Source organism: Rattus norvegicus, chromosome 15 (genome assembly GCF_036323735.1).
Source record: "Rattus norvegicus strain BN/NHsdMcwi chromosome 15, GRCr8, whole genome shotgun sequence".
NCBI lineage: Eukaryota > Metazoa > Chordata > Mammalia > Rodentia > Muridae > Rattus > Rattus norvegicus.
The window spans coordinates 43,163,763-43,175,963 of NC_086033.1; the positions used below are offsets into that span (position 1 = coordinate 43,163,763).

A 12,201-nucleotide genomic window follows, 5' to 3' on the forward strand; every position below is an offset into this window, starting at 1 on the left:
TTTTATATATATGAACACAATCCTGTTACAGATGGTCGTGAGCCACCATGTGGTTGCTGGGAATTGAACTCAGGACCTCGGGAAGAGCAGCCAGTGCTCTTAACCGCTGAGCCATCTCTCCAGCCCTGGAAAAATATTTTTAAAATTAAGAGTTTTCTAAAGATGAATAGTGGTCAAATCTAAGTCAGCTTTCTGAGTCAGCTTTCTTCTGTTGTGGTGAATGTCTCTCTGAATTTTGAGAGTCTGTCATTCATTGAGATCGCCTTTCTGACAGGGGATGTTGAGTCTTTATGTGTTCATGTATGTGGGTCTGTTCACGTGCGAGCATGCGCGGAATCCAGAGGACAGCCTTAGGTGTTGTTCCTCAGGCCCTGTACACCTTTAAAAACATAATTTTAAAAGTTTTATTTGTATGTATACATGTTTGCCTGTGTGAGTTTATATGCACTGTGAGCATGTAGGAGCCAGCAAAGGACATTAGAATCCCCTGAAACTGGAGTTGTAAACCATCTTGTGGGTACTGAGAACTGAACTCATGTCCTCTGTAAGAGCAGTAAGTATTTTGAACTGCTGAGCAATCTCTCTAGGCCCTTAACTGTTTCTGAGAGAATCTCTCACTGGCTTGGAGCTTATCTAGTGGGTCAGGCTTGCTAGCAAGTTCTGGGGATCTGTCTTTCTCCATGTGCCTGGCCCTGGGGTGGCAGGCACACACTATCATGCTTAGCTTTTTACATGGATTTGGAGCACTGAGTTCAAGTTCTTACATTTGCAAAGCAAGCACTTTTATGATTAAACTTTTTCTCAGCTCTGAATATTTTTTATGTGTGTGTATATATGTGTGATTGGGAACGCATGTACACAGGTGTGCATGTACTTTAGTGTACCAAGATGGGTGTTGGGTTTCTTCCTTTACTGTTCTCTACTTTATGCACTGAGATAGGGTCTCTCACCTGAACCCAGAACTTGCTGATGTAGCTTGTCTTGCTATCTTTCTTCAGGGACCCCTGTCTTTGCATCCCATGCTCTGGGATTCTAGGTGGGCTGCTGTCTGCTTGGCTTTTACATGAGTGCTGGAAATCTGTTCTGATCCCAGTGCTTGTATGGCACATGCTTTCCCCACTGAGCCATCACCACAGTCCTGACTCTTTGATATAGCTTAGTTTTTATAATGCTTCCAAGCCTCACATAGTATAGTGAAGTCTGCAGTTATCTCTGGGCCTGTAACACCTTACTCCACAGGCAGTGCTTGGAGCTAGGGCCTTATGAGCTGTAGATTAAGGATGAGCCAAGGCTGTAATTGTCTGGATGCCTGAATCAGGAGTGAGTGTTGCTCACTTCCATGATGATAGGCAGAGCTCAGGGCCTGTTTCCATTTTCACCTCTTGGGTCTCTTCATAGGGCCACCTTGTTCCTCCTGAGAGCAAGAGGAGCATCAGCTGCTTTTACTTTAATATCAGAAGTGACTTGCCACCAGCGCTGTCACCTTTACTGTATTGCCAGTTAGAGGCCAGTCTATAAATGCTGACCATCCAAGGGAAGAGCCTAGTTAGGACTAGTTAGGATTCAGGAAGCCGTGATGGCTGAGGGACTCTGCTGAAATGGAGTGACCTTTAGCATCTTTCACATGGTTAGTGGAGTGGGAGTTGATTTGGCGATTTCAGATTTTTTGAGGGTTGCCAAACACCAGCCTCAGCTTAGAGAGGGGTTCTGAGGAAGGGGGTGTTTGGGAGCGATGAAGACAAATGACTTGAAGTCAAAGCATGGGTTGAAGCTGGTGACCTCAGCTCTGCTCTGCTCCAGATGGCTTTCCAGACTGCTTTCTTTCTGTTCTGCTTTCTCTCTCCCTGGTCTGCTTTCTCTGGATTGCCAGACAGCTCGCTCTCTATGTTCTCCAAGCAGTTCTCTCTTGCCATTCTAAAAAATTTCTCTGTTAGCTTATCTCCTGCAGATCATAAGCCCAGTCTTTTATTTTACATATCAATCTAGTCATTTACTCCAGGTTTCCTTTTAATTATCCTATGAATCAGTATTCTGTGACCCCAGCCCCTTAATTCTCAGGAGACTGCAAGCACGTATATTCTTTTGACATTGCAAAAGAATTCAGAGATCTTATTGCCTCTGTTAAACACAGCCAATAAACTAGCTGGGTGGGACCCTGTGCTGAAATGACCATTTCTATCACACCTGGGCTTGACTCTATGACCTTGAACTGAGGAATCTCCCCTCTGTATCTTTTTGACAGACTGACTCATAGTGTAGTTGTCTTCGTTCCTGTGAAGCCCGCTCAGATAATTAATATTGCATACTTGAGAAATATTGCATAGTTGAGAAATATCGCACATTTTCAAACTCATGTTTTTAGAGTTCTTTTCTACAGCCTTAAGGACTGTCCTGAAGGTTCCAGCATTCACCATTTTCCTGAGACATTAGCCACACCTTCACCTTCCAGACTCTGTGATTATCATGGCATCATTAAGGGGAGGGTGGTGCAAACCTTGGAAGGAGGAATGTGAAATATGCACTTTACTATACAAACAAGCTTCATGCCCACAGCCGCCATCGTCACTCCTGGAGACCCATGCCTACTGGTCCTGTCCCAGGGACAGGAATCCTGTCACTCTGTCTCCACCAAGGCCACGCAGGACCAGCAGAGGAGTGGGTTTCCCTTTTTCTTTTCAGTCCTGAAATATATGTAACCTAGAGCACGTGTGCTCCGGCCACAAGTGTTCCTCGGAATCACATAGCTCTTTATTGTTAATGTTCTGATTAGCAGCCATTTGTCTGACTGTTTGAAACAGTTATTGAACCTGCAGATGAGTGTCGATGCTGGCTTTCTTGGTACCTTTGAATGAGCTTCAGGAGCCATTATGTAGAGCATGTGCTAGTGTTTTCTAGAGTGCTAGCTGAGGGAAGAAAATGGAGCCTCTGTAACTCAGCTTTTGTTGTGGAGGGCTCTAATTGTCCCTTAGGTTTCAGAGCTGGACAAGATTCCCAAGAACTTGTTTGTACCAGCAGGACAGGCAGCCCTGTGGAGGAGAGTGTAGGTGAGCCTCCTCAGGACTGGGAGTGTGGCTCAGTGGCACAGCACTTGCTATACGCTGCGAGCCCTGGGTTCCATCCCTAGCTCTACCAAATTCCCCAGAGGATCTGACACTGTGAATGTCCAGTTCCTCTGAGGTTGGCTAGCCATTGAAGTCTTCGTTCTGAGCAAAACTGCTCAGAATGGTATCACATTGCCTAATTAATGGGATATACTATCTTTGGATTAATTGTTACTTAAAAAAATGAATGTAGTCTGTTGGGTTTTCCTATTCTTTCTTGAAAAAAAAATCAAAGGGTTTGTGGTTGTTTGGGGTTCTTTTTGTTTGTTAAGAAAAGTAATTAGAGCTGGGCATAAAGATGCTTTCAGTTCCAGTGCTTGGGACACAGAGGCTGGCAGATGATAGAAGTTGAGGCCAACATGGTCTATAGAGAGAGTACCCGGACAGCCAGGAATACACAGACAAAAAAACCGTGGCTCAAACCCTGCCCCCTGCCAAGACCACCCCCACCCCACCCCACCCCACCCCACCCCCCAAAAAAAGGAAAAAAAGTAATTGGCAGAGAAGTAACAGTTTAGGGTTGAACCTCATGAGCGTGAGCCCCTGTCTTGGTCAGGGTTTCTATTCCTGAACAAACATCATGACCAAGAAGCAAGTTGGGGAGAAAAGGGTTTATTCAGCTTACACTTCCATATTGCTGTTCATCACCAAAGGAAGTCAGGACTGGAACTCACACAGGTCAGGAAGCAGGAGCTGATGCAGAGGCCATGGAGGGATGTTACTTACTGACTTGCTTCCCCTGGCTTGCTCACCTTGCTCTCTTATAGAACCCAAGACTACCTATGCAATGGGCCGGGTCCTTCCCCCTTGATCATTAGGTGAGAAAATGCCTTACAGCTGGGTCTCATGGAGGCATTTCCTCAACTGAGGCTCCTTTTTCTGTGATAACTTCAGCTTACGTCAGGTTGACACAGAGAACCAGCCAGTACAGCTTCTATTTTGTCTTTACATGTGTTTCGTCTTGGGCTATTTTATTCTTTCAGATTTTAGCTTTCTTTATGTGAAGAATTCTCCCAACTTAAAAGACTCCTCACTGTTTTCTTCCTGATAGGACAGTCTGGGAGGTAATAGCAAGACCGCCATGGTGGCCACTGTGAGCCCAGCTGCTGATAACTATGATGAAACACTTTCAACCCTGAGGTATGCAGATCGAGCAAAGCACATCATCAACCATGCTGTGGTGAATGAGGATCCTAATGCTCGGATTATCCGAGATCTCCGTGAAGAGGTGGAGAAGCTCCGTGAGCAGCTGACTAAGGCAGAGGTATGAGGCAAGCTGGACAAACCCTGGTGCTGAGGCTTATCTTGGCAAGCTGCTATGAGAATTTTCTTCCCTTGATTCCGTTCTTTTCTTAAGTAGTACTTTGTAGGAACTTTTTTTTTTTTTTTAAATGGCTGTTGAAAAGGATTGCATAGGAGAGAATGGAGTAGGAAAAAAATTTCTTTCCATTTTTGTCCAGAAGGCTGACAGACTAGAAGAATATGCAGGACGAGAAATAGTAGAGACAAAATATGTGATTTAATTTTGTTCAGAAACTGACGGCGCTTACAGTCCTGGGAAGGGAATTGGATTTTTCCCCTCCTTTGTTAGCCCTCAGTCAGAACAGAAGACATCCTCTCCTTTATAACCCACCCCTTCCTGTTATGGGTGTGTTATGTTTGTAGAGCAACTGTAAACTCTCAGGACGGAAGAGAGAAAGAGGCCAGAGCCTTGCCATGTTCATTCTGCGGCAGGAGATGCTTAGGTTCTGTAACGAGGTTTGAAGATCACAGTGTAAGCACAAAATGTCATGCTCAGGGCTCCTGCTGTGGTTAGTGTTTCTGTCCCAGGGACTTGTCTTTGGAGCTAGCACCATAGCCCTTTCCTGTCTAATCATCCTTGTTGTGCTAGAAAGGCAAGAAGCTTTGACATGGGCACAGCAGTTACTGTAGTCATGTTTGTTTTTCTATTGAATTTTATCCTGATTTTATAGTTCTTTAAGAATCTTGGGGCGAGGTTTCTGTATTTCTTTTATTTATGTCACCATCTGGTTGTTTCTCTGTTTTAAGACCGAGTGTTATTAACACTGTCCAGTTTGCAACGTGCTTCCATGCAGCTTATGTAGCTTTGAGTAAATTCTTGAAATCAACATTAGAAAGAGATTGAGATGAAGCATGCTTCTGAGTCTAGCTGTACAACCTATTGAAATTAAAGTCATTAGTCCTCTGTAAATAGCAGGGACCATCTAGCTCCTTAAATGTAGTGAAATCCTCACAGTGTTGGAGGAAGGTTGTCTTCCTGGATGTGCTGTATTTGACTCGGTAGGTCCGAGGTCCTCTGAGTGTAGGTGCTGTGGACTGTGAGGACCACCACCTTGCTGTAGGAAGGTGGAGAGCTCAGTGTCAGGTGACAGCCTTTGTCCTTTCTCAGCCACCTGATTACTCTTTCCTGGCACTGAGTAGTTAATTTCATGAGATAACATTTTGTTTTTAGGCAATGAAATCTCCAGAGCTGAAAGATCGCCTGGAAGAATCTGAGAAACTCATCCAGGAAATGACTGTGACCTGGGAGGAGAAACTAAGGAAAACCGAGGAGATTGCGCAGGTTTGTGTTTGGGGCAGGTGGCTGGGCCTCGGGTGGTGTTGGGTCTGTAGATCCGCTAGGGCTGCAGCTAAGACAGTCAGTCTGAAGGTAGGATTTCATAGCTTCAGTAGCTTGTTTCCCGTGGCAGAAACGAGTGGGTTTGTGCTGGGGATTGAGATTGAGACCCCATGCGTGCACCCCGCTGCTGAACTATGTATTTTTTTAAGAATTCATACACTCATACAGTGTATTTTGATCACAGGCACTCCCCACTCCTTCCCCCTAACTCTGTTGTTCACATCCTAGTAGATGTGTGACCATTCACTGGGGCAACTATACCCTTTTAAGAAAACTGACTCTCCTTCCCTCAGCAGCCATCAGCTGTCACTAATTCAGGATAGGGACTCCTGAACCCCTACAACCTCCATTCTGGAATGTCGACTGGCTTGATTGTGTATGGAGCCAACCATAGCTTCAGTGAATTCAGGACTACAGTGGCCCTGCCATGACAAGGGCACAGTTTCTCTTCTTCCTTGATGGACCCTGATCCTTGTGGGGAGGGGTTTGATATAGATGTCTATTTTTGCCAAGCACTATTTTTAAATTTTAAACTTATTTTTCTGTTTTAAATGTATACTGATGTGGACCTGGTCAGTGACTTATAGCTGTGACCTGAGGGGAGGTATTAAATTCTGTGTAACTCATGGTGGCACAGGCAGGAAAAGGGAGTGTAATAGATGTGAAGGAGAAGACATGGGCGGCTTGAAAGGCCTTTTGAGCTTCACAGAGGTGTTCTAACCTTCACTCTAGCAACCTGGAACTGTTTATACATTTTGGAAAGAAGAGAAAAATATGATTATCTTTATGTTTCTCAAGAATGCTTTATTTGCAGGTAAAGACATGGGATAGTCAGATCCTCTGTGTCTTGCTGCCTCTGTGCTGGGAATCACTAGTTCTCTGATATGTTTGCAGGAGCGGCAGAAGCAGCTTGAGAGCCTTGGCATATCTCTTCAGACTTCTGGAATCAAAGTTGGGGATGACAAATGCTTCCTGGTTAACTTGAATGCGGACCCAGCTCTGAATGAACTCCTGGTGTACTACTTAAAGGTGAATGCATGGCCTTCTCAGAGCTGGAGATATGGGGAACTGTGGTCCTTACCAATTGCTTTTATTTCATCAATTGGAGTGAAGGGCAGTCTTGGGTTTTGGGGATCATTTATTGTTATCTGTCTTTGAGTAATGTCATTGAACTACTTACATAAAAAGAATATTCCGATATTATTTCCAGCAGGTTAAATATTGTACCCACCATTATTTAATATAATTTTATAAGAAATACTTTCTTAAACATAAGAGGAAATAATTAACATTCTTACTTAGTGACACCTAATAGGAAATTGGTTTTCATTATCTTTTAGGAAAAAATTTAGCAGTTAAAATAGCAACCTATTAAAAAAACAAAAAGGAGAGCTGGTCATCTTGACATTGGGAGGATCAGAGTGTGAAACAGAAAGCAAAACATAGTACACATTGAAATCTGAAAACCCCAGAAGACTGAAGAACCAGGAAGGACCTTGAGCACGGCCCAGATGTAGGCGTGCTTTACATTGCCCTAGGGCCTGAGTTAATTACACATAGAGTCTAGCCCGGTCAGTACATGCCGGGTGTAGTTTCTTCCTCTCAGATACATGATTAACGTGACTGAGAAAGTAGAGCTGGCTTTGATGTTGTTGCAGACAGTTGTAAAGAATGTAATTTTACTTCTAAGAATACTCACATTGGCTAGTGGCCTTTTGCTTTCTATTACTGTGATAAAAGACATGACCAAAACAACTTGGTGAGGAAAGGGTTTAATGTTAGCTTCCAGTCCATCATGAAGGAAGCCAGGACAGAAACTTCAGGCAGGAACCTGGGGGCAGAAATGGAAGCAGAGACTGTGGAGGAACACTGCTTACTGGCTTGCTCCCATGGCGTTCTCAGCTTGTTGTCTTAAACATCCGGGATGCCCAGAGGTGGCCTGGTCTTTCCACATCAATCGTTAACCGAGAGCATGCCCCATAGACTTGCTCCCAGGCAGTTTAATGGAGGCTGCTTCTCAGTTTAGATTTCCTCTTCCCAAAGGACTCTAGTTTGTTTCAAGTTGACAATAAAAACAAACAAACAAACAAACTAACTAACTAACTAAAAAAACTAACCAAGCAGCATAGCTAGTTTCCTGCTTCTCATTGAGGATATGCTGGAATAATTGCTTAGTGTCATTTTGATAAGTCCCCTTTTTACTGAGTGTCTTACATGATGTTGGCAATGCTGTGAGTTAAATAACATCTTTACACAAACACAGATGTGTGCAGATCTAGTGCAGAGTCAAGGCCTTGCTGGTTCTTTACACACTGGAGGAGGTTGCCTCTGACTAGCTTCCTGGGTTCATGGGAAGATTGGATGCATTTTTATAGACAAACACTGTACAGCTCTACTGTATTCTCTATTCTGCTTTCTCCCACACATGGTATTTTTGCCTATTAAAAATACTATGTTGTGTTGAAGAGAAGGCTCGGTTGTTAGGAGCACTGGCTGCTCTTCCAGAAGATCCTGGGTTTGGTTCATAGCACCCATGTGGTGGCCATGGTGTAGGCTTTCAATATTAGCAGTTGGGAGGCAGAGACAGGAGGATCTGTTCTACTTGAGAGTTCCGAGACAGTCAGAGCTACATAGTGAGAGACCATATCTCAAACAAACAAACAAAGAACCAAAACAAACAAATCCAACTGTCTGTAACTCCAGTTCTGAGACATCCAGTACCCTCTTCTGGTTTCCAAAGGTACCAGGCACGCAAGTGACTCAGACTTACTTGCAGACAAATTACTCATACACATAAAATAAATAAAAAAATTAGAAATAGTGTCTTCACAATTCTCATGGCATTTTTGAACAGTGTTGGCAGCATTTTTTTAATATACTGTATTCTTGTCTAATCACATGTACACAACAGATGCGTGTAGTGTGGGCATGCATGTCAAGATCAGGGAGCAGCCTTGGGTGTGATGCTCATGAAGGACATCTACCTCCTTTGAGATACCATTCCATTAGTCTAACATTCACCAATTAGTCAGGATTGCCTGGAAGGTGAGCCTCAGGAGCCCTCCTGTCTCTGCCTCCCTAGGACTTAGATAGCAAGCATACCTAGCATTTGCAAGTGGGTTCTAGTGTCAAACCCAAGTCCTCATGTTTGCAAGGCAAGGAATGTTCTCTCTCTCTTTCCTAGACAAGCATCTTGAGTTAGAGCAGAGGCTGCGGATGCTTGTGGACTTAGGAATATGCACAGTATAATGAAACTGAGGCACACTGACCTAGGTTCCCAGAGTCTGGAATTACTTCTGTTTCAGAGATGATATAGTCCCAATTACAGGGTGCACAGAAAACCAAAACAAAATAACCCATAAAAAAGCAACCTGGTTGATGTCTGTTCTATAAGTTAAAAGTTCAGTAAATCAGCAGCAGCTGTTTGGAAAGGGACTTTTGGAGGAGTCAGAACATTTCTGGCCCCTTGTGTGGAGGAGCTGGTTCTCTTCCAGAATAGTCAGCCCCATTTGGGCCTAGTCTGAGGCAGTGCCAGGCTCACCCGATGGCAAGACCATACTCATGACAGGGCACATTCAGAAGGGTGAGCTCAATCCAAGAATGATCTTTTTTAGAAAATGCCACCATGTGGGATGGGGGAATCTGGAGGCTGCACTTTAAGTCAGTTTGTGGATGCTACTTCAGATGTGATGACTTTATTTCTAGGTGACTCCCCACATCATCTCTGATGTCCTTCCTGTGTTCAGGTTGTAGGAATTTCTCCTCTACAACATTCCCCTCCATCTTTATTCTGCTATATCTCATACTGTCAGCTTTTGGAATCCTTACACAGATAGAGACACAGTCCATCACTAGCTCATCCGATTTGCTTGCCTTGTATCATCTTAATGTAGCTTTAGGTACTCATTAGATAATCTTTTGTGTGTGTGGGGTATGTGGGGTTTGGAGCATGTGTCTGAAACTGGGTCTCAGACTGACCTTGAATTTAACAATCTTCTTGTCTCATCTTCTGAGTGCTGGGATCGGCCTGTGTAAACCTAGGAGATAGTCTTTAGGAAATTTCATCTTCTTTCTGCTGTTGTTTAGAGCACACTGTTGACTTAAACATTGAACATTAAGGAGTTGGCATAGTTGAGCCTTTTGACGTTAGTGTCTGGGATCCTAGTGTACCCTCCAAATCACTATAGCCTCAAGTGAGCGACTGAGATTGTTCTTTATAATATAAATTCTATCTGGGACTCTACAGTTTCTTGTGTTTCTAGGGATCAGTGCCTTTCTGATATTTGGTGCTTAGAGTATTTGTTGAAAATGAATTTCTTTTTCTACAACTTAGATTATACTTTTTTTCTGTTTGAGTTAGTGTCTTCTGTTCCTGCTGACTTGTAATTTGCTCTGTCTATAGTTACTACTGCAGACTGTGTCTTGTGTTGGCTGTACCAGTTGTAAGAGTCTTGGATAGGTTACAGTTCAAATAAAGAGGAAAATAGCATTTGCAAAACAGAAACTCAGTAATGACTGGTTGCTTATGTCCATGAGGGCTCAGAGCAGATAGAAATCGGGATAATCCTGCCTTGTACAGTTTCTATGCTAGTTGTGATGGTGGGTATTAGGTATTTTCCTCACCTCTGGGTGACATAAATATAAACCAGATCAGACCAGATTAAAAGTAGATAAGTTCAGGTTTATTAGGTGCTGCTTCAGGGCAGGTTGATCTGTCTTAAAGAACCGGGTTAGGGAAGTCTTGAACCCTGGCTAAGGCAAGGAGGCTTTATAGACCTTAGGCGTGTAAGCTAGGAACTAGGACTGTGCCCGGGTGTGATGAGAAGCTGGCACCTGGGCAGGCACTTAGACAGGTTAGCTGTATCAGAGCGGAGGATTACGTTGGCTGCCAGGAATGCAGAACTGAACATTTGGAGCCATTCCTTTCTTCAGTTTTCAGTGTGGGTGGGGTTGGGAGACGGAAGGTAGACAGGGTTTCCCAGCATGTACTGGGGAGAACAGTGAGCTCCAGCTGAAAAGTGGGCAGGAAGCTCTGTTCAGTGTCAGGTGGTGAAGTAACCTGGGGCAGTGTGACAGTGACTAGGTTGCTGGTTCAGTTCTGAAGATATTACACTAAAGGCTGAAACGGAGGGGTTAGAGAGATGAATCAGTGGTTAAGATCACTAGTTGCTCTTCCAGAGGACCTAAGTTCAATTCCAGGTATCCACATGGTAACTCACAACTGTCTGCAACTCCAGGCCCTCAGGATCTGAAGTCATCTCTGGTCTCCACAGGTTCTGCCTGCCCATGGTGCAGACGTACATGTAGGCAAAACACACATAAGCTTGAAAATTAAAAAAAAAAATCTTAAGGAAAAAGAAAGACTCTGAAATGAGGCACATATGTGGAGATCAGCGGAAAATTTGTGGAAGTCAGCTCTTTCTGCCGTGCTGGTTCTGGGGATTGAACTCAGGTTGTCAGGCTTGGCAGCAAGCACCCTTACCTGGTGAGCCATCTTGCTGGGCCCCAGATGCTTTCTTTAAACAGCTTTTAATCTTTGTAGTTGTCTCATTTTGGTTGAGACCACATAATTTTGTTTCTTTTTCTGTCTCCAGAAAGAGTCTCAGGTAGCCAAAGCTGGCTTTGAACTCACTGTGTCTCTGAGGCAGCCCTCAAACTCCTGATCCTTCTTTCTCCACCTACAAGGGCCAGCTCTGAAACTGTAGTTTTCAGACCACATTTTGATATATTATTGATAACTTGGCTTAAACTCTGAGAATGATGTAAAATATTTAGAATCAAGATGGTAACAAATAGCAAATGTACAGACATGAATATAAACTTTTATTTTAAGCTTAAGTAAGACAGCAACAGGAGGGATATTGCTTATTTTAAGGAATTAGAGCTCATGTAATGATCTTTGGGGGCCACCATCCATTTGCTTTCAGAGTGTGTAGCTGAGGCTGCTGACCGAAGCTGATCTTAACAGTATTCACAGTGAACTTTGCTTCTTTCTTAGGAGCACACGCTGATAGGGTCAGCCAATTCTCAGGACATCCAGCTCTGTGGGATGGGCATTCTCCCTGAGCATGGTATCATAGACATCATGCCCGAAGGCCAGGTCATGCTGACTCCTCAGAAGAATACCAGGTAACATGCTTAAATTACTGTGAATTACATGAGGTGCAGGAGGATTGAAGGATATTGGCCTGCTTTTATTTTCAGCCTACTGAAGTCACCCTGTTATGTGCCACACCCTTTCTATTTAATCTTAGTATCTGTCACATTCTCACACCCACTCCCATGTTGTCATTTAAAAAAAGATTTATTTACTCTTTAATTATGCATATGTATTATGTGTATGTATATGAAGATATGCATAGGGATGCAGGTAGTTAGAGGTGTCAGATTCCGTGAAGCTGGAGTTGCAGGTGGTTGTGACCCCCTGTCATTGTCTTCAGACAAACCAGAAGAGGGCCT

At 43.7% G+C, this 12,201-nt stretch overlaps 1 protein-coding gene across 2 annotated transcripts in view; it reads left to right on the plus strand.

Annotated features, from left to right (window-relative positions):
* Positions 1–12,201, plus strand: part of Kif13b (kinesin family member 13B) — a 157,661-nt gene that overhangs the window by 79,704 nt on the left and 65,756 nt on the right. For both annotated transcript variants that reach the window (NM_001412036.1, NM_001412035.1), the window contains exons 11-14: positions 4,153–4,365; positions 5,575–5,685; positions 6,637–6,771; positions 11,741–11,871. In NM_001412036.1, the coding sequence (NP_001398965.1) occupies positions 4,153–4,365; positions 5,575–5,685; positions 6,637–6,771; positions 11,741–11,871 (590 nt within the window). The remainder of the gene's footprint in view (positions 1–4,152; positions 4,366–5,574; positions 5,686–6,636; positions 6,772–11,740; positions 11,872–12,201) is intronic.